The 21,396-nt window shown below is 38.8% G+C and overlaps 1 protein-coding gene across 2 annotated transcripts in view; it reads left to right on the plus strand.

The window, feature by feature from the left end:
- Positions 1-3,890: 3,890 nt before the first annotated feature.
- dmrt1 (doublesex and mab-3 related transcription factor 1) overlaps positions 3,891-21,396 on the plus strand; it is a 42,230-nt gene continuing 24,724 nt past the window's right edge. The window contains exons 1-4 of one of the 2 annotated variants that reach the window (XM_049578637.1): positions 3,891-4,253; positions 5,991-6,162; positions 8,181-8,338; positions 18,281-18,452. In XM_049578637.1, the coding sequence (XP_049434594.1) occupies positions 4,035-4,253; positions 5,991-6,162; positions 8,181-8,338; positions 18,281-18,452 (721 nt within the window). In that variant the 5' untranslated portion in view covers positions 3,891-4,034. Of the gene's footprint in view, positions 4,254-5,990; positions 6,163-8,180; positions 8,339-18,277; positions 18,453-21,396 lie in introns of both variants that reach the window. The other variant, XM_049578636.1, reaches the window with a different exon arrangement.

Below are 21,396 nucleotides of genomic sequence, written 5' to 3' on the forward strand. Positions count from 1 at the left end.
CAAACTAATGTTTCACGGGCTTGACTGTGCATATTTAAAGTAGCCAAAAGACATTAAAGATATTAAATCATTGCTTATTTTTTCCCCAGAGCAGGAAACACAACCATCTCCACTAGCCTTACATCTGTCATTGACAATACACACTACTGTCATTTATCACCACTGAATATGTCTTTATCATTAGACTCATTAGCCTTACACAGGTGATATAGTATTTAATATTGTTAAACTGGTCCACCTCTGCAGTGGTGAGGCCATGACCTGTGGTCCTCTCCACCCATGGGATGATTTCCAACTCACTGGCTCCCTAAGGTGGTGTGAGCTAGTATTGCATGAGTGAAATTGCATGGTTGCATGATACAGCACACTGTGCATGCAGAAAAAATGCAACATTTTTTCTATTTCCGTGTTTTCCTCTATGTCATTAAATATCAGCTGCTCTTTTTATCTGGTGCACTGACCTCGCTGCTGTTCACTCTGCAGCCTGTTAAACTAATAGAAAGGTTAAATGTGTTAAATCACATATTCATTACTGCATTATAATCTATCATTATTACCATATGCTATGGAGGCAATTAAACTCAGCAACATAGCCAATGAAGTGTAGCAGTTATTTATTCAGCGCTGTGTAAATGCCTGCTTTTTAATTGGTAACTTTTCATCCCCTCTCCATTTGGCTGCAGGGATTTTAATTGGGTGCCTTTGTGTTTCACCTCACCTCACTCCCTGCCTATAAATCCACTTGACTGACTGAGTGACCAGTGTGGAGGTTAATTCAGTTTCAGCTCAGTCAAGCCTAGGAAATTAATAAGAGAGTATTAATTTACGTCATAGCATATCATGAAAAAAAGAGCTACAATAAATATATTGGATGTTACTCAGATATTACAGCATAATTACAAGCCCTAGGGGAACTGCTATTATAAACTGAATACCACTGACAAATACAAGCTGCAGAAGCATAGTGATATTTAAGTAGGGCAAGTAATCAGCATCGGTGTTGCAGCACTGTCAAACACATCAAATCAAAGTTAGGTTTTGGAGTTGAGAGGATACACTGAAATGTTATTGAGCTCCATAAACTCCCAAGGAAGTCCTATGAGATTTAACAGGATCTTTAAAGATTTATTAGTACAACATGAACATCTGAGGACACATCACTACAGACCACCCAAAAAAAGCAGGACAACAGGAACTGAGGCCAAATTAACTTAATAATCAGAGAGTGGTCTTCTAAAATTGTTCTAACCTGTTTACAGCCATTTTAACTTTAATTAGACAGTTCAACACTGAATGAATGAATGTCACTCTGCAAGGTTCTTTGTGATAAATTGATCTCACATCTTGAGCTAAAGGGACTTTTTGTCTTGACTATAAAAAGGTCTGGGTGGCACGGTCGTACAGTGGTTAGCATTGTCGCCTCACAGCAAGAGGGTTCTTGGTTCTTACCCTTGGTGGGGGATTCAAACGCAGAGGTGGGGGAGCCCTTATGTGCAGAGTTTACATGTTCTCCCCATGTCAGTGTGGGTTTCCTCCAGGTACTCCAGCTTCCTCCCACAGTCCAAAGACATGCAGGTTAATTGGTGACTCTAAATTGTCCGTAGGTGTGAATGAGAGTGTGAATGGTTGTCTGTCTCTATGTGTCAGCCCTGTGATAGTCTGGTGACCTGTCCAGGGTGAACCCTGCCTCTCGCCCAGTGACAGCTGGGATAGGCTCCCCCATAGTTGGAGCCCCTTGTTACATTTCAGATTTTCATTTTGTTGTTGTGTTTATGAGTTGTTGACATTTTTCCTCTGACCGTCTCACATGGTTTTGTTTAAATAACTATTAAGAGCTCGAAGAGGTAAAATTATTCTACATTTCACAAAAGAGCAGAGAAAAAAATAAGTAAGTACTCTTCATTTAATAAGTTTGATATATCTGCCACAGAGTACAACACAATAGGTTTCATATGTAGCCACACAATCATCTGATTTATATTAAATAAAAAAAATAATCAGAGGCAGTGTTTGTGTTTCTACTTACTCCAACTGATTCTGTAAAAACTGGAAGTAAATGATCCCAAACAAACTTTTTAGAATTGAAATCATATTCTGCTCAGTATGATGATATGCAGTAATTATGTAGGTATATGTATCTTGAGTATTCCTTTAAGAAGAAGAACTGTAGGATGATGAGTCCTTTGTTACATTTAAAGAAACATTAAAAGCTAAGTCTTCTTGCCGGCTGAAGGCCACTGTATGATCGCACATTTTACATTTTGTATATAAATATAAACAACAGCTTCTCTAATAAACACACAAATACAAGGGTATTATTTGAAGATGATACTCAGATAGATACACATTGCATCTATCTATCTGTCTGAGGGTATACACAGGTATATGTGGTATACCCACTATATGGGTATACCCATTATACCCACCTATCAGCCACACTGATTTATGGAATGTATAGGTGAATACACTCACTTCCTCTTCCGTAACTTTCCCATCTACCTAGTAGTACCCTCACCTCATTAACTACCACTACACCACTGTATCTGTCTGTCTATTCACAAGTGATGCATCGTAAAATCAGCATGTCATTGGTATCAGTGGATATTGGCTTTAAAATGAACATCACTTAGAATCAGGCAACATGCTTTTTCATAATGTGCACAATGAATGAATATTACATGCGTTGAAAAGTATTGTATTTCATGTCTCCATTTGCTGGTGGGCCATCACAATAAGCACATGCATGCATAATATGATGTTAACTCCACTACAGAAGAGACCTGATGATCACTAAAATGAAGTGGGGAAAAAGTGGATATATCCTCCTGAGACCCTGTGACCTCATATGAGGACATCACATTTTGGGTTTACTCGACCTTACGCTTCATTTTACTTAACTTAGACCTGTTGTCCTCGTTCCTGGACACTTTTTGTGCCATCTAGTGGCAGTAAGTGCACAATACACTAATCCATGTTTAAACAAGATGGCAGCCATCTCTGCCAAGTCAGTCTGCAGCCGATCCAGACACAAAAGTGGACAAGGTCCAAAACCTGATCACATCTAATGGTTGAAACATGTTTATTTATGTTTAATAATGTTTGTAGTTTGATATGGCAACAAATTTGACCCATTTTAGCAACCGTAACAAGTTAAGACACTGATAATTAGGAAGTACTTGTTTGAGTACACTGGGACTTTATTATTGTCTCGTTTGAGAACATTGGGACTTAATTATCATTCACAATTATTAAGTTTTTATACTTAGCAGGTCCTATTGATCCCATATAGCAAGGAGAAATTAAAAATTGTTGTTACAGTTGTTACATATCGGCATAACATCCAATATGCTATTATATACTATTTACCTACCTACCTACCTACCTACCTGTCTGCCTGCCCATCCATCCATCCATCCATCCATCTATGTATTTATCCACCCAGCAGTACATTATAAAATCTCCTCATCATAAGTAATGTACAAATTGTAGCATCAGTTATGAATTATTCTGGAAAATGAGAACTTTTACATTGCTACTTTAAGTAGGCTATATTTTAATGCATCAACTTGTACTTTTACACAAGTTAATATTTGAATACAGGGCCTTTACTTGGAGGCTATAGAGTACTTCTACACTGCGGTATTATAACTTCAGTACTTCCTCCACCTCTGCAGTAGAGTAAGGCTGCACAGACAGGAGCTGACATGGAACAATGGGCTCTTTATTAATTATATTTTACAAATAATTTAAGTGTGAAGAACAGATTGAACAGAGTGAGTGCATCATGAGTGATGCCACTGTCCTGCCAGCTCTCTCCCCCGCTTCCAGTTGGTTTCCTCCCACCAGTCACAGCAGCGGGGTGGGGAGGGACGGTGACCTTATAGCCTCCAGTCTTGCATCAGTACAGGCTTTAAAAAGCCGAACCTGCAGAAACAAACTCAAACATTGTAGCTAAAATCTGACTGTGATCCCTGAGCAGGTTCAGCAGTGACCACCAGATCTCCTTTCCTGCTGTTGCTTTATTTCCAGCAGCCATGAGCAAAGATAAGCAGAGCAAGCAGGTGCTGGAGTGCCCCGGACCTCTGTCCCCATCCAAAGGCCACAAATCCCCGAGGATGCCCAAGTGCTCCCGCTGTAGAAACCACGGCTATGTGTCTCCTCTGAAGGGACACAAGCGCTTCTGCAACTGGAGGGACTGCCAGTGTCCCAAATGTAAACTGATAGCTGAGAGACAGAGAGTCATGGCGGCCCAGGTAGGTTCATTAACTGATTTATTTTAACCGTTAGCAGCGCGGCTAACGTTAGCTTCAAACTAACCACGATTTAGCACAAAACAGATTGTTTATACGGTGTTAAAGAGAAAATACGGCGTTTAATTGTTTACAAAAATATATTTTTTTGTGTTTGTGTACTTTTGGATAAGTTCCCTAATTTTCTTTTGTGCAAGGTCACTAACTCATTAATCCAAAATCAAGCTAGCTAGCTAGTTAGCTTAATGTACACAAAGCTAGTTTACAGATATTTATAAACTGTTACTGTGTGTTTTCAAGGATGTTTTATGAGTGTGTTGTTACACTTGTTGCTCACAGCACACAGTATATAAATAAAACAATTGACAGGTAGGCTACAGTAACATTATATATCATTACACCAGCTACATTTTCTATATTTTGTGGTCATTTACTTTGTAACTTTGTAGTTTGTAGCTTCAAGTAACATTTTAGGGTTTTTAAAAGTCTATTTTTGGGGGAAAGATTCATTGATAGTCATGTTTTATGATTAAGAAAGTAGCACAAATTTAATGTTTATATATATGTGTACAGATTTATTTATCCCAATGTAAATTTGACAGCAGCTGTTGCATAAATTTAAACAAATATTCATCTAAAAAATGATTTAATCAAGGGTCTAATTGGGGCTTGAATATATGGATCATTTTCATTATACTTTCATCTACATGTTTTTCTTAATCATTTGGTCTAGAAGAATGCACAATTTTCAGAGCTCAATTTTATATTTAAATTGCTTGTGTTGTCAAAAAATAGTTAAAAACAGAAATTTAATTCTTTAAAATTAAGTAAGTTGAACTAATAATATTTACATTTATTGATACATGCTCAGATTTCTTTATCCAAGTGTACATTTGACAGCAGCCAAGTCACATCTGTTGCATAGCAAACAAATATTTATCTGAAAAATAACTTCATCAAGGGTCTAATTGGGGTTTTATTATATGGCTTATTTTAATTATCTTCTAATCTACATGTAATTTTTTGGTCTAGAAAAATGCACAATTTCCCAGAGCCAATATTGCTTGTGTCGTCCCAAGCCCCAGTTTCACTGTGCAGTGATATAAAGTATGTAAAAACAGAAAATTATTTATTGCTTGAAATGTAGTGTTAAACACTTGCAATACTTGCTAATAAATTTTCTGTCAAACTGAGTAATAGTTTCAGCTCTAGATGATCTAACTTTAACTGTAAGTAGCCACAAACTAGCACTTGTAAGACAAATCAAGTAATTATTATTAGTAGTACATTTTATTACAACTTTGTCTCAAGGAGCTTTACAAACTGTACAGCATAAAGTAGCATTTTTATATTGATGTCTTGTGTTGGTATTACTGTGAAGTTCAAACAAGTATTTTGTGACTTCTCTCACGTGTAATGTATTTATTTTCACATCTGTAATGAATTATTTTCATTTGCAGTGTTGTATTTGGTTGACACAGCAATAACGTGACAAGAAGTCCTATCTATTTAATATTGCTTTGCTTTGCAAGTAAGATAACAATAAACAACATTAAGATTATAACACATAGTCAGCATAGTGGACAAGACAACCAAAAGAAAAAGCTGAAAAATGACCTGTAATAATTTAGTAATTATTATTATTATCATTATTATGTAGCATTATCTTTGAGTCTGTTTTGCAAAGTCATAACAAGATAAGGCTAAAGTTTCGTCTTTATTTCCTTTCCTCCCCTCCAGGTCGCCCTGAGAAGGCAGCAGGCTCAGGAAGAGGAGCTTGGGATTTGTAGTCCTGTGGCTCTGCCTGGCCCTGAGGTGATGGTGAAGAATGAAGCTGGAGTAGACTGCTTGTTTACTGTGGAGAGACGATCCCCGACGCCCACCAGCACCTCCACTTCTTTTGCTGTCACAGGTGAGGTATCACCAAATGATATTCACTTACTGTTCTGCCTCTTGTGTGTTGTGTGACAAATGTAACTGACAGCTGTGAAGTATGTAAAAATCATTAGGGGACATTCACATTGATATATTCAGCATGGAAACACAGCTGAAGTGGTAAAAAGCTGTTTTGAAGTTGAGTTGACAGAATAGGAAAGAGGTCATGCTGAAGGTTATGCTGAAATTTTACTGTTGAAGATTAAAATGAAGAGAAGTGACGTGACACTGTCTGTGGCTGTGTGTAATGTCAACTGACAGAACACACTGTTTTCTGATTAAATGTACTGTGGATATTCATAGCAGTATTGTGGATTTTATCACTTGAGTTTGGTGCATGTTAACATAGATTTCACAGAATGTGGCAGATAAATGTTCCCCCTTTTTTATAGTCTTTGAAAAACCTGGTCAGCAGCTGACTTGAAACTTGCTTTTGGATCCACTTCAGAAGCTAGTCTTTAAAAGTTTGTTGCATAATTTCACCTTTTCCATTAATTGTCTTTTTGAACAACTACAAATCTTCTACTGAATCTATGAAATTGACTTATCTACACTTCTTAGAGTAGTGGGATGAAAGGTTTTGAAATTCAGAAGATTATTTTTATCAGTTCTTTTGGTGGTTATTTAATTTGTCAAGAAAAGATGTAATACACTGACTACGGATCTTTCATGTTTATACAGTACAAATGCAGTACCATGTTGAATCTCAGTATGTCTCCACCTTGCTGAATAAAGGTTTAATAATAATAAAGATAGCACCATCTTCAGATCTTCCACACCAACACTTTTCTCACTGTACATACTTACGCTGTCAGTGAACTGCATGCGTGGACGGGTGAGGGAGGGGAGGGCTTCAGCGCTGTAACCTACGTCACGGCTTTTTCGCTGACGGCTGAGTGGGAGTTTCCATTTGAAAAACACGGAAAAGAACGCAGACAAACCCGTCTGGAAAAAAAAGACAGAACTGAGTCCACAATGAAACATGAAAACGTGAAGGGGTCAAGAATATTTTCATAGATCCCATCAATACGAGACAATTTAATGGGAAAACTGAGTGAAAATTAAAATAGATCTTGGTGGCAGCAGCATGAAAGGAGATCTTTGACGTCTCTCTTGGCGGTAGTGTGGAGGCAGACAAGATATCGTGTTCCCTGTCGGCCTGATAGCAAACCTCAGGAGGTGGAATATGACTGTGGTCAAGGCTGCTCATGTCTTCTGCTTTCTGTTCATGTGAGAGTGAACTTTGGTGCTCTGGCTTGGCAACAGAGAGCAAAGACTGAGGTGGAAAAAGGAGTCGAGCACTCTGTGTTTCACTGATGACAAGAATCAGAACAAGGACAACAAATGTCATTATCTCTGGCTCCAGTGGTGCACAGTGTTTTCATTGTGTAAGACTGAAAGATCAGGGTCTGCCTGAGAAGAATGTGGCCTTGTTGATAAGGAAAGAACAACAGATAATGAGAAATGATGATGATGATGATGATGATGATGGTCACATTCATCCCGATACGGCAACCCACATTTCTGTATTGTGATGCTGTGTTGTGCTGGGCTGCTCATTTGGCATCAAAACCACCTGTCACCTGCAGATGGTGCTGTTGATAATAATTTGAGCTCGGGCTGGAATGACTGGAAACATCTTGTAAAGTTCAAGTAAAATGTCTTATGTTCCTGTTAAATGATTGGTCAAAAGATCAACTACAAGCCTGATCTGTATTGAGTCAATGTCATTGTTTAACATTGTTTTTATTATTAATTAATTGGTTGTCAAGACTCAGCTGGGGGAATAATAACCTTAAAGTAAGCTTGAGCTCTGCTGTTGGAGACATAATTCATAAAACAGGGTTAGCTCTACAAAAACAACTAAAACTAGTGCATAAATTTAATCCTCAGATCCAAATTTCTAATAATAATAATCTGAAAATACAACATACTTAAGCCTCTGAGGCAATCTTTGTCATATTTGTTGTCTCCCCGGTGTGTGTGTTTGTCCAGGGAGTCGCTCAGCATTGTCCCCCAGCCCGTCAGCTGGTGCCCGGGCTCATACTGACGCACAGTCAGACCTGCTGTTGGAAACTTCCTATTACAACTTCTACCAGCCATCTCGCTACCCCACCTACTATGGGAACCTGTACAACTACCAGCAGTACCAGGTGACTAACTATAACCACTCTGCTGTTTATCATAAACAGTCAAACTCGACTGAAGCATTTATTTAAAGGCTCAGAGTAAGTATTTCATATTGGTTACCTGCGATGTTCGTTTAACTTGCTTCAAGGGAGGGTTTTTGTGCTACTGCTTTCAACTGCTTGGTGAGCACTGCAGGGGAAATGTGTGTGCGTGTTTCTGTGCCTTAATTACAATTCAAAATCTTATTTATGTGTCTTGTTACTTCAAATTTGACCTGCAGCTAGAGCTAAATTGTGTTTTTTCAAGGTCATTATATCACATTCATGTCTCTGTATGTAACCTGCATGGGATATTTTTACTTTAAGTATAACTTTATTGTTGTCATGGTGGAAAAGCTGCTGAAGCAGACCATTTTGAGACAAGAAATCTCATCTGAAACCAGCATACAAGATTGCAAAAAAATATTTACAAAAATATTATTGAGCATTTACCTGAAAATGTAAGATAAACAGAAAGCAAATACTGCTTTTCTGCAACTTCTCCATCCTGTTTTCCACAGCTGTGGTCAGTAAGGAACCTCTCATCATAATTTGACATTTAATAAAAGGCAGATATCAATCCAGTTTGACCCCAAACAGGACAATTTTCCAGTCCAGGTTAATGAGAGAAAACCTAAATGTCCTAGAAAATCTTGTGTTCTCCTCGAAAATTATTTCAACATTCTCCTATTTAAGCTGATAGTCTTTCTATCAGAGCTCCCCAAAACACATAGTGCCACTACATGAACCTGTATTGAACATCTGGGCGTCATCTGCCCCAGCAATGAAGGCCAAGGTGTCCATGGCAAGGTGCTCACCTCTAAGAAGTAAAGAATTGCAGCTGTAGTGAAAATACAACCCTGTCACCAGGAGAAAATGTTTCGTTTATATGTTTTATGCATGTCATATCAACGTTTTCAAAGTGAAGAAATACAGGAGCTGACTGTAGGAGGGAGGCGGATGGGATAGTGGATGGTGTGTCACCTAGGTGAGACACCTGCCAGGCTGCAGACTGTTTGAGACCAACAAACAACAACACTGGTTGTCTTTCGGTGACCCTTCACTGCGTTTCCACCAGTGTTTGTGGCACCAAGCCTGGTGTTTTCAGTGGCACATTGCAGCATTTCCCAGCAGCATTTTAACCATGGAACCGAGTGTTTTTTACCGAGACATTGCTGTTACCCAGTGGCATCTGAGCCAATGAACCTGGGTGTATATCACCGACCCATCGCTTCTTTTCCAGTGGCTTTTGTGCCACCAAATGTGGGTGTTTTAAGCTGAAACATGATCCTTCTCCTGACCATAACCAAGTGTTTTTTGCACCTTCACCACAGCAGTTGACAAATGTAGGATTTCAACATATCTGCTACAAAATAATGTACAAATGTTTCCAGAAACATTCAATGTGAACATTTTCTCTGACAATTGGGCTGGTAAATATCTACTATATAACTACTACACTGACTTAAGTAGTCTCTTATGACAGGTGTTGAATGATTAGGAGAGTTCATACCAGTTTAGTCTCATCATTGAACCACATTTAGCCATAAGCTAAAATTACCTTGAAAATACTTCTTAAATTAAAACTTAGTTAAAAGAATTGGCCTCCTAGTGAACTAGAAGTCTAACTACATACCATAATGGCGACGTCACTGGTTTGATTCCAGCTGGTAACTTTTGTTGCACTCTCGCCCCCATGTTTCCTCTTTCTATCTCTGCTGTCAACTATCAGATGAAGGCAAAAATACAAAATAGAGGATTTAAACACAGCTAGGGTAACAAGTAACAATTACAAATTAGTCTGTATTTTTTGATTAATATATGAATTGTTTACCTATCACAAGTTCTCAGAAACAAAACTAAAAAACACCTATCATATGCTTGAAATATAAAATATATAAACAGAGAAAATCATCTTGTCAAATTAATTAATGAGTAATGGTTTCTACAGCAATAAAAGTCATATGTCCTGACACAGACAATAAGACTTACAGAATACAGAAAAAAGGACATTTTATTTTCTTAAAAAAAAAAAAAAAAAGGGAGGAAGTGCCATGTTGATATGACAGTCATGTAACTGCGTAGGCAAGCTTGTGGCCATGAGAAATTAATTTTCTTTAGATCTGATAATGATTTTATTTCTTTGTTTTCCTTCGAGATGGATGAGAGTGTCTGCTTTAATGTCGACACGTACGGCATAACGTGGAGACACATCAGGGAGATAGTACCTAACATCCCACCAACACACACACACACACACACACACACACACACACACACACACACGGTATCCTACCTCATTCACCCATCTGTATATTCACACTGATTTATGCTTAAATGTATCTCTATTGTGTCAAATGAGATGAGCTTGTGCGTGAAGCAAATTAGATCTATAACTCTCCAGTGATCTCAGATGAGGTGGTTTTGTTTTTTATGAACAACATTTGTCCACCCCTGCTCCCCCTCTCTCCGCCCCCTCCCCGTTCCCCCAATAGCAACATCTAGTTTTGGGGTCACTGCCTCCGCTAACCTGGCAGCGCACAGCAGAGCCTGAATTGCAAAGGTTAATGGTATTGTCTGTCGGCAGAGGAACAAACCGCTATGCCTCAGCGCTCGAAGGAGAAAGTGAGCACATTAATGCTAATCAGTTAGCACTCTTTAGCATAATTTACCCATCCTGCTTTGTGATTTATGATATTTTTAGTGAAGTTGTCAGGTTGAGAGGGCTACGTGCTATGGTTATTCAAATTCAGGGACTACTTCTTTTTATATTTGCATTAAGAGCTGATTTTTTGAAGATGAGTTGCCACAAACACACAGTTGCACAATTTGTAACTAGAAAATGATTTAATATTTACTTAGAAATAAAATAAGCAGATAACCTTAGTTTTTTATTACCTGAATTAGAATAATTATCATATTTATTTATCAGAAGCTTTTATCTTGTGTCTCCTCTGTCTCCTTTACCTGTCCTAAACCTCCACAATTTAATGGGCTATACTCCAGTTTTAGCATCGCCAACTGAAGTGATTATCCTTGAGTTACTCAATTTTAAATTTTGTCTCCATATTCGCTGCTGAAGCACTTACTGCTGTGGTCTCTCAGCACCATCCAGACAGCACTTTGTGGGTCTGTGACGTCTTTTCTCATTGACTTTCTGTTCATTGAGTTAGTTTCTTTTTTCCACTATAGCATCCAGTGAAGGTGCACTTTGCATCTTGTTAAAAAGTACATAAATAAAACAAATTTAATTATTTAAATGTCAGTTTTCACCTACAGCATTGTAGTTGTTTCACTCTAGAAGAGCCTCATACACAGCTGTTTTTAATGAATATTAATGACAGGTTGAACTGTTGTGTTATATCACTTTACAATAGAGAGTGCCATAATGGATGTTTATTTATATAAATTTGATACGGCTTTACTGAACAGTTTTATCTTGTTTTACATTTTATTGCAAGTGCATCTCCAAATTACCATTGTCTTGCAATTATATTCTTTACTCTACTGATAAATGGTAAATGCACTGCACTTGTATCACCCATTCACACACACACACACACACACTGGTGACCAAGCTACCATGCACAGTGCCACCTGCCACTCAGTTAACCATTCATACACAACCACACACTGATGGAACAGCCATAGGGAGCAATTTGGGGTTCAGTATCTTCCCAAAGTATACTTTGACATGCAGACTGGAGAAGGTGGGGATTGAATTGCTGACCCTCTGATTACAGGACAACCTGCTCTACCTCTGAGCCACACTTACTAGTTAGTTGGTTGGTTGGTTAGTGAGTTACTTGCAAGTTAGTTAGCTACTTTGTTGACGTAAATACCACAGTGTAAATAGTTAATACGCATAAAACAACTGTACCTGATGAAATAAAAATTAGGTCCATATGCAGTACAACACTACAACATTACACTGACGATGATCTAAAATGTGTTGTTTCATGGTCAATCAAGTTGTGTTACCACCTACTAGACAATTTGTAACTTCATTGTTTAGGTTTAGGCTAGTCTGAGTGGGCGGAAGTTTGCTGCAGAGATCAGCCTCTCATTGGGTGGAACGAGCCACTCGCTGAAGTCCCGCCCTACCACCTCCGGTTGTGTAGCAGTTTTCAACCATTTTCAACACGTCCTTTACTAACTTTTGCGGTGTTTGATCTTGCGGGGATGTAGCCATTTTTCTACCATGGTTCGCGTCCTGTAGGTGATATTTTTGTGGGCGTGTTACACCAAAACTTGTTTCCCCCTGGCAATATTTTTGCAAGCGCACCGTTGCTGTGGCACCGCCCAGAATGATTGTGATTGGTTGAAAGAAGTACAATCAGCCGGGGTTTTTTTTTCTCCAATCTCAAAGTGAGAGTCGGCCCAGCCAGACCTTTCTTTTCTTGAGAAAGGTCTGGTGAGCGAGACTAGGTTTAGGCTAGTAGTTTCTTTTTTTCTACCAACATTTTAGAAACTGTTAATGTGTAAATGTCATTACAATTAAAAGAATCCTTTGCAGATTTTCAACTAGTTTTGTCATTACAATGTGGGTAGTATTTGTAAATGAACTGCGGTATGACCTACCCTCCATCTTACTCATTTTCATTCACTTATTGATCTTTGCTGATCCTACAGCTTTTGCTTGTTCTACAGATTATAATTCCACATTTTCGTATGTCCACCACCACAGACTTAAAGTGTTTAGAAGTGGATCTTTTTTTCTCTCTCCCAAACGCAGATCAAACTGTGATCAAATGGTATAACTAGGCAACACCGATCAACTAGAAACCAAGATTCTGTTACTGTATTGCTTATTTGTTTGCCTAAATGTCTTCAAAACCAATTTTAGTGCACTGTTTGGCTGTTGTTTGAGATTGGTTGTTATCAGCTTGCCGCCATAATGTTTCCTATGGAATAACAGCCAAGATTGCATTATATTACCCACCAGCGGGAGCATTTATTGGTGCAGTGCATTCTGATAGCTGTAAGTTTTCTACCTCTTGAACAAAAGCAAATGCCACAGCCCTTTCCTTTATTTTCTCTGGTCATGTACCACCAATTTCAAAAGTTCTTTCTAATGTATAGACAGCCCAGTTTTATGAAAAGACTATCTTTCCAGCAGTTAACTTCTTTGTAAATATAAATTTCCTTTAAATCATCACCAATCAAGCAAATCTTAACAACAGTAATTGTCATAATATGGTGATCTCTAGGTCTTGAGCTTTTCCCGCTACTAAATCCAAACCCACAAGGAAACACTGTGGTCTTTATCAGTGTAAGGCCATCTACCTCCTCTCCTGTGCACTCAGTGGTGCTTGGCTGTCATGCAGGTGGATGATGATAATATAAGGGTGGTGTAGAGCTTCCAGACAGGAGATGGTGCCAGATAAGAAGACAGGCTCTGTCAGGGAGGTAAGGAGGAAAACCCCCCAGGAGTCAGCAAGTTAGCCAGTGAGTTTGGAGGAAGGACTGTGGATGGGTGGCAAGGCCATTGCAGTACATACGTGTCTATCGATTTGTTTACCTACTAATGCTCTGTGCCATGAAACTGCATTTAGAAATTAACTTTTTTTATCAAGTTATCATCAGGTCATCTATGATAGTGACAGATAGAGTGTGCAGTGTTGCTTGTGCAGAACGCTTACAGAGTTAATCTCAATGGAGAAAGTAAAACAAAATTCCTAAAATGCTGATATGCCGTCAGATTCACTGTGTCTGCCTTTCCCACCAACTCTGCTGATACCTCTTGTGTAACAGTACACAAAATTTATGGTTCAACTTTTTCGTGGGGTCACTGTTAATTATTTTATTGGTACAGTGGGGGAAACATAGGATTGAATTTCCTTTTCATTTATTTTTGAAACCCACTAAACAGTGGCTTGCAGGCCGTTCATGGTGTGAAAATGAAGGCACTCGATCAGTTGTATATGGTCGAGAAGTAATCTAAAAGAAAGCAAAAGGCAATATGTCAATAGAACGATGCCACACACAGACCAACATTATTGTGGAGTTCAAGCACTGAAACGATGTTATGTTTAAATCCCATATTCTCTGAGTCTCACTGAGTATTGTAGCATATCTGAAGTGATAAACACTCCCAGGGAGCTGGTTATTGGTTTGGCCTTTGGCTGCTTGAACACAGAGAGGAGAGTGGTAGTAATAGACTCACTTTAGAGGTATTTTCTCAGATAAATGTTACCTGACTTGTTCAGTGTTGCTATAATTTACTGAAGAAAAAAAATGTGACCCACCCAAATAGAGAATAGTAAGAGAGGGTCCTCTGGCTTTGACTTCTCATTTGCATTCCTCGTAACCTTAAAACCTGAGTCTATCTGTAGGATTAGGTGTTGCAGTAGACACGAACACATCCTAGATCTCAACAATACAGTATGTTGTTTAGACCTAAGGCTACATCCAAACTAATACTTTTTTGTTTTATAATGCATAATGCATCCACAATACTCCAGCTTTTGGAACCCTTAAAATGTAGGCCTTTGAAAACGCTGTTGATCCCCTTATTCATTTGACATCTCCAGGGTTGCGTTGTAGTCTAGACGGGTAGAAATAGACCCATGAAAATGATGACACAGGTACCCGTGTTTGCGTCCCAATTGGGTCTTGTCAGTCTCGATGAGTCAAGTCAAAACATTAGAGCGATACCTTTTGTGATTTCATCCTTCTTGTGTGGAAACTCCTTTCCCATTGCTATAGCTTTCTCCGGTGATGGATAACGCCTTTGGTACTGCTTTAATATTTAGCCATATTTGTTTTGCAGTGACTTCCAGTCTGTTTTTCACCCCATTGACCGCCATATGCTCATGTGTTACTCTCAGTAGCAGTTCCACCTCGTCATTGGTCCAAGCAGGCTTCCACCTCACCATCTGCGTCGCCGTGTTTGCAAGCCGGAGTCGAACTTGTGACCGCTGCAGCGAGGCATCGTCTCTGTACATGGGGCGCCGGCACTATTCACTAAGCTACCGATGCCCCAATCAAGTCTGTTTTTATACATCACAACTATTGTGTGGGAAATGGTGTACACCTCTTTCAGGCCTCGTTTTGTGCAGACGCAATGTTTATAAATGAGATAGCCGCTTTCTGTTTACACCAGCATGTACATGCCTAATGTATGTAAATGGTCGTGTGATATGTGTTTTCAGGCTTGTTCGTATGGACAAAGATTATTTCTGAAACTGTGCTAAAATGCTCATGTGTATGGAGATTGTTTTGCATTTTAAAATGCAGTTTTAAATTTAAAAAAAGTGTGGATGTGGCCTTAGTGTCAAGCAAGGCAATTGGTAGATCTAACTCTTGTCTGGAGATGGGCTTGTACAGGAAAAAAAGGAAAAAGTCGGTACAATAATATCAGAAACACCCATTCAAACATCTCAGAACAACCTGTATTTGATGTATCACTTGGCATATCCAAAGTTGCGTACTCAATGAAACGTCTTGTACTGAATGAATCTGGACTAATACATGAACAGTTACAGACATGATGAATAAAGTTTAACCTTAAGTCCACAACTGTATGGTAGGTTCAGAGTATATGTCATGAATTGTAGAGGACAATAACCAACTCCCCATATGGATGCCTCTTGACATCTGAACAATACAAACCAGTTTGCGTCAGATGCCATTGTTTGTTTATATTCTTGTTCCCGAAATCAATCCCAAACGATGTAATCACATAGGTTGTGAAAGGCAGTTAGCTATGATTGGTCATGGACGAACCAATAGTCTGTCACATCAAGAATTCAGGACTCTGTAATTGGCTAATCTGACACAATGACCATGGATTGACTGGTTAGATTACTCCGCAGATTTCTGTTAGTTTAAGGCTACAAACTTTAGTGAAAATAGTATTCAGCCACACCAGTACACAGTGAAAAAGGTTTATGTATATTTGGCATGACATTGACAGTTTAAGCAAGTTACTCTGTGTGGATCTGCCTGTACATGACCACTGATGTAAACCTTATCTCTAAGCACGACACAACAAAACTTGCCTTTTCTGTAAAGCAACTTTCACTAAGACAGTTTTGTTTGGTGCTGTATGTGTCCTGCAAACCGTAAGCTCAGTGCACTTTCAGACTCCAGTCCAATCTCTATTGTATTTTTCACGGCCTAATACAAGAGCTGAGTGTAGCTTAAATAACAGTTTATAAAGCTGTCGGAGAATTGATGGTGTGGACAATACGGGTGACATATTACAGGCTGACAGAAATCAAATTCCATAAAAGTGAAATTGAAAACCCTCCGTGAGGCGGCCTTGCTGCTGAGTAGACAGCTCGTTTTAAAGTTTTCAGAGGACTGGAGAAAGCCAGCGTGGCATGTTGCAGCCCATTTTTAGAACAAGCCACGGACGTGTGAACTCAAACACTACTAATTCTCTGTCATATATTATTTTATCTCCATATTTCCACCTGGAAGATTAGATTGTTCAGGTGTTGCCTGTGAATATCTGATAGCTGATTTGGGGGATTGCACAGGCAAACATATGTGAATGGTGTCATTGGACAATGATGTTTATATTGTATTTGAAAATTAAAACGTAGAAAAGGAAAAAGCAATCAGAGAATTAATTAGTACATCCACTGGTGTTGTTAGGAAGAAAGAAGAAAGGAAGAAATAAACAGTATTTAATTTAAATGTCCTAATTTGCTACTAAAAATAACTTCAAGGACATAATAACATATGATGTCATAAACCCAATGCAGGAGTTGTAACTTGTTTTGTTTGTGATTTCACCTTGAAGAGAATAAATTGTAGCCTCTATAACAACTAGAGAATGACTGCAAGCAAAGACTTGTTAAAGCCTGAATGTGCAACATTTCTGCTCCAGCATTTGTCACTCAACTTGATCAGCTGTTCACCTTGAAATGCCATCAGAGCTGAAGCAAAAATAGCAGCCACCGTAGACACTGAAGAAGTATATCGCTAAAACAGCTGATTTTTAATTTGAAAAGATGATGCCAGTGTTAGGAATATTTAAACTGGTCCTGGTTGATTGCTTATCTTTGCTCTTTCCTTCATATTTCCCTCTGCTGTGATGATCTTTGTAGCTCCTCATGATTACGGGTATCACCTCATATGACACTGTATGACACACGACCAGCACATGATCATACAGCAGAATAGGTTTTATGGCAGACAAAGGGATTTTGTCATGAACTCAGATAAGAAAATATTCCATAAGAGCTGAAACAGTTAGTTGATTAGATGGTTACTGGAAAATTAATGGTCAATGTGTCATATTAGATTTAAGATTTTTTGGATTCTGGGCATTTTATTGGACAAAACCTTGGGATTTAGGAAATCATAATGGACTTTCTTCACTATTTTCTGACTTTTTAGATGCTTAACAATTACATGGCTTTACCTTAAGGTTCCTGGGAATGAAAGAAAAATGATCAGGGACGATAAAGATAAAATAAAAATAAGTAATTAGGACAATTGCAGGACTGAAGCTAGATCCCAGCCAAGAAAAATCCATTTGCAATTAAACCATGACATTAATTGCTGATGAGGTTGTGTGTATTAATTCATAATTTTATCATTTCCATGACACTTTAAATTTTGCAAGTAATTGTATTGTATAAAAACAGTCATTTTATAATTGGGACGGCCTGAGCCAGAATTTACTTTGGGACAGTTTATATGGTATTCCAGGCTGGTTAGATCTCTAAATTGATTGATTGATAAAGAAAATAACTGTTAGTTGCAGTCAGATTATAGTTTCATTCCTAAAACATGCAGTCATAGACTCACCAAAACCCAACAAAAGTCTTTGGTGGATTTGAGAAGGTGTTGTTGGTGAAACGTTTTGGGATGTGAAATCTCCAGGAAACTGATGATATGAAATACAGCATATTAAGATTTCTCCTCTTTGTCTAAAATTACCTTTTTTTTGTATTGTCTTGTATAAAGCAGATGCCTCATGGTGATGGCCGCATTTCAAACCACAACATGCCCTCTCAGTACCGTGTGCATTCCTACTACCCAGCAGCCACCTACCTGACTCAGGGCCTGGGTGCCACCACCTGTGTGCCACCCCTCTATGGCCTGGATGATAACAACAACTGCTCTGAGACCATGGCAGCCTGTGAGTGACACACACACACACACACACACACACACACACACACACACACACACACACACACACACACACACACACACTTCTCAGGCCCCATAAAGTTTTACCCAGACTTTATCAACAGTGTGGTTAAGTACATTCAAGGGAGGATTGCACTCAAGTCAAGAGTACCATAAACTTTATAAGATGAAATTAGTCTAAAGTGAAGCTTTTTTACTTTTACTATACTTGCCTTTTACTTTACTTCAAATACACAACTGTGAATTTTCACGACTTTACCAAAGGAATAAAAAGTACAAAGCTGACTGCTTGCACTCACCTTACTGTTATCTTTTCTGTTTAAAGATGACAGAAGTTGATCAGCATTATGCTCAGCTATTCAGCCTCAACCACTTCTCATTTACAGTCGCTCATAGAAATTAAAAACACACATCTTTTGTCTATAATTCACAGTTGTCACAGAGAAGCTAATCAACTTTAAAACAACCACAAACCTATCAAAGACCTGACAGCGCAGCTCTGTTTCATTTCGTCGTGTTTAAAGATGAAGCAGATCTGATCTCTGATTTCTGGCAACTCTACTCCCCCAATCTCAGATAGGAATCTCAGCTGAGCATGGCTGCCTGGACTTTCTGCCTTTTCTCATGCCTTTCTGTGAATGTGGGTAAATCAGATTGTGTGTATTGCTTAATGTTCAGAAAAGTATTTGCAGACCTTTGCAAGGAATGCGTGCAAGTCAATGATAAGAGTGAGATAAGTGGGAAGATCCAGCACAATGCAGAGAAGGATACTGGCCTGATTGGCGTGCCAGTTCGACCTGAGCATTACAGGGAATTAAAAACTTTTTGTAGAGCACCTCAGGGAGATAAATCATTTTTAAATTGTAATTGTGCGAGACACTTTATCTTTCTGTCTTCGATGCATTTTGCGAATACAGATCTCAAATGGTGGCGTCCTGTTTCCCAAATGATTGTCACTCACATATTGCAGATACATTTATAGTAGTAGCATGTAGCTATAGAGGGATCTCACATGCTCATGTGTGGGTTGCAGCACTGTTTGGTAATCGCTTTGAGAAGTAGTTGTTTGACAAGACAAACTAAGTTGTCTTTGAACAGCAAGTAGTTTTGTCATATGGGGACATTGGGTTTATTTTTAAAAGTCAGAAGTGCATAATAAAGTATATATTTTTTAATTTTAATGCCTGGAAATTGTTGTGCAAAACAGAATTACAAACTGCAGCATTTGTTCAATGTGTCATAACTCTATGGGTAAGGGGTCACGTTCAAGTCTAAAACTGTTCAAAAGTTTTTATTTCAGTGCCTGAACATGGCTGCGCAAAAGCAAAATTGCAAATGATACAACATATCTTAAAGTCTTGGGATATGTTTTGTAACTCTGTATGAATTTTCCCTGCTCCATACTCCAAGCTAGGAATGTCCTTTTTGTCTGTAGGGACAGTCGGTCGCACCTAATTGGCCTGTGTGCAATGCAGCGATAATACAACCATAAAGTACACAGACAAGTACTTTCTAATAAAATTTGTCTTAGCTTGTTGCTGTTGCTAAAATTGGTCAAATGTAGATGCCAAATCAAACTGCAAACTTTATTAGGCATAAATAAACACGTCTCAACCTTAAAACATGATCAGGTTTTGTACCTTGTCCACTTTTGTGTCGGGATCGGCTGCAGACTGACTTGGCAAAGATGGCTGCCATCTTGTTGTGTATTGTGCTCTTGCTACCAGTAGATGGCACATACAAGTGTGCACAGACGGGTCACAAACAGGTCTAAGTTAAGCAGAATGAAGTATAAGGTGCAGAAATCCCAAAATAAGATGTCCTCAGATGAGGCCGCAGGGTCGAAGGAGGTTAAGTTTAGAAAGTCTGTAGGTTCTGTCCATTCTTTGTCTGTGCAGCCTTCTGATGGATGTTACTGCTGACTATCCTGCTCTCAATCTGTTTAGGAAGGAACTTATTTTAAGCCCCAAGGTCTTAGACTTCTGGATGGTCTGATGTCAATGTTTTGATGTTGCTTTGGTGTATAAAAATACAGCAGTTTTAATAGTGATCTCACCACCCAGAACAATGCGTGACTAGAATAAAAAAGGTCATTTTTTGCAGGAATTAACAGATGAAGTTGACTTGTTGAACAATCGTGGTATTGTATATTATTACTTGTTTATAAAGGACATAGGGGAAGAGCGTCATTAGCACAACGTCAACATCCTTCTTATAGTGAAAATAGACTGCTCACACCACCAGCATCACAAACCTAAAGACCCCCCCATCTTTCTTTTGTACCTGTATTTGTTTATGACTTTCACCTGTCCGTTTCCTGTGAGGGTCCCACGTCAGCCTCCTGCACTGAATCTCCATGCTCCATTACAAGAGAACAACACTCTCAGCAGGTGGTCCCACATTTGGTGTCGACTCAGACTCTTAACACTAGAGACATAAACCATCAAAATCAGTGGTTTTTACAACCATTTTTTGTCTGGCTTGTGACCCCTCACTTGTGAGCAATATCTGCTTGAACACCTCGTCGAAGGTTAAATGCTTTTCTTTATTTTTTGGAAAAAGGAACATCAAAGACACTGCCCTCGTCTGTAGTAATAAACAGACACTTTGAGACACTGAGGGATGCATTTTGAAATATGCAACCTACGTATGTATTCACTTTAAACTGTATTTAACTTTGCCACATGTTTACAGTACATGAATGGATACAGGTAATGCCAACTACCACATCTTCTTTGGTCATCATTAAATACTTGAAGTCATTAAGGCATAATGCCAGCTTCACACTGGGTATGGAAGCACCACGAAGCAGCTGATTTTTGGTGGAGTGCTGCTAGCTTCCTCTCAGCGTTCATGCTAACAAATCAGGGTGTTCACAGTGGAAGCCCAGCAGTGCTGAGATGTGCAGCCAACTCACGATCTGCAGTGAT

Source organism: Epinephelus fuscoguttatus, linkage group LG6 (assembly GCF_011397635.1).
Source record: "Epinephelus fuscoguttatus linkage group LG6, E.fuscoguttatus.final_Chr_v1".
Lineage (NCBI taxonomy): Eukaryota > Metazoa > Chordata > Actinopteri > Perciformes > Serranidae > Epinephelus > Epinephelus fuscoguttatus.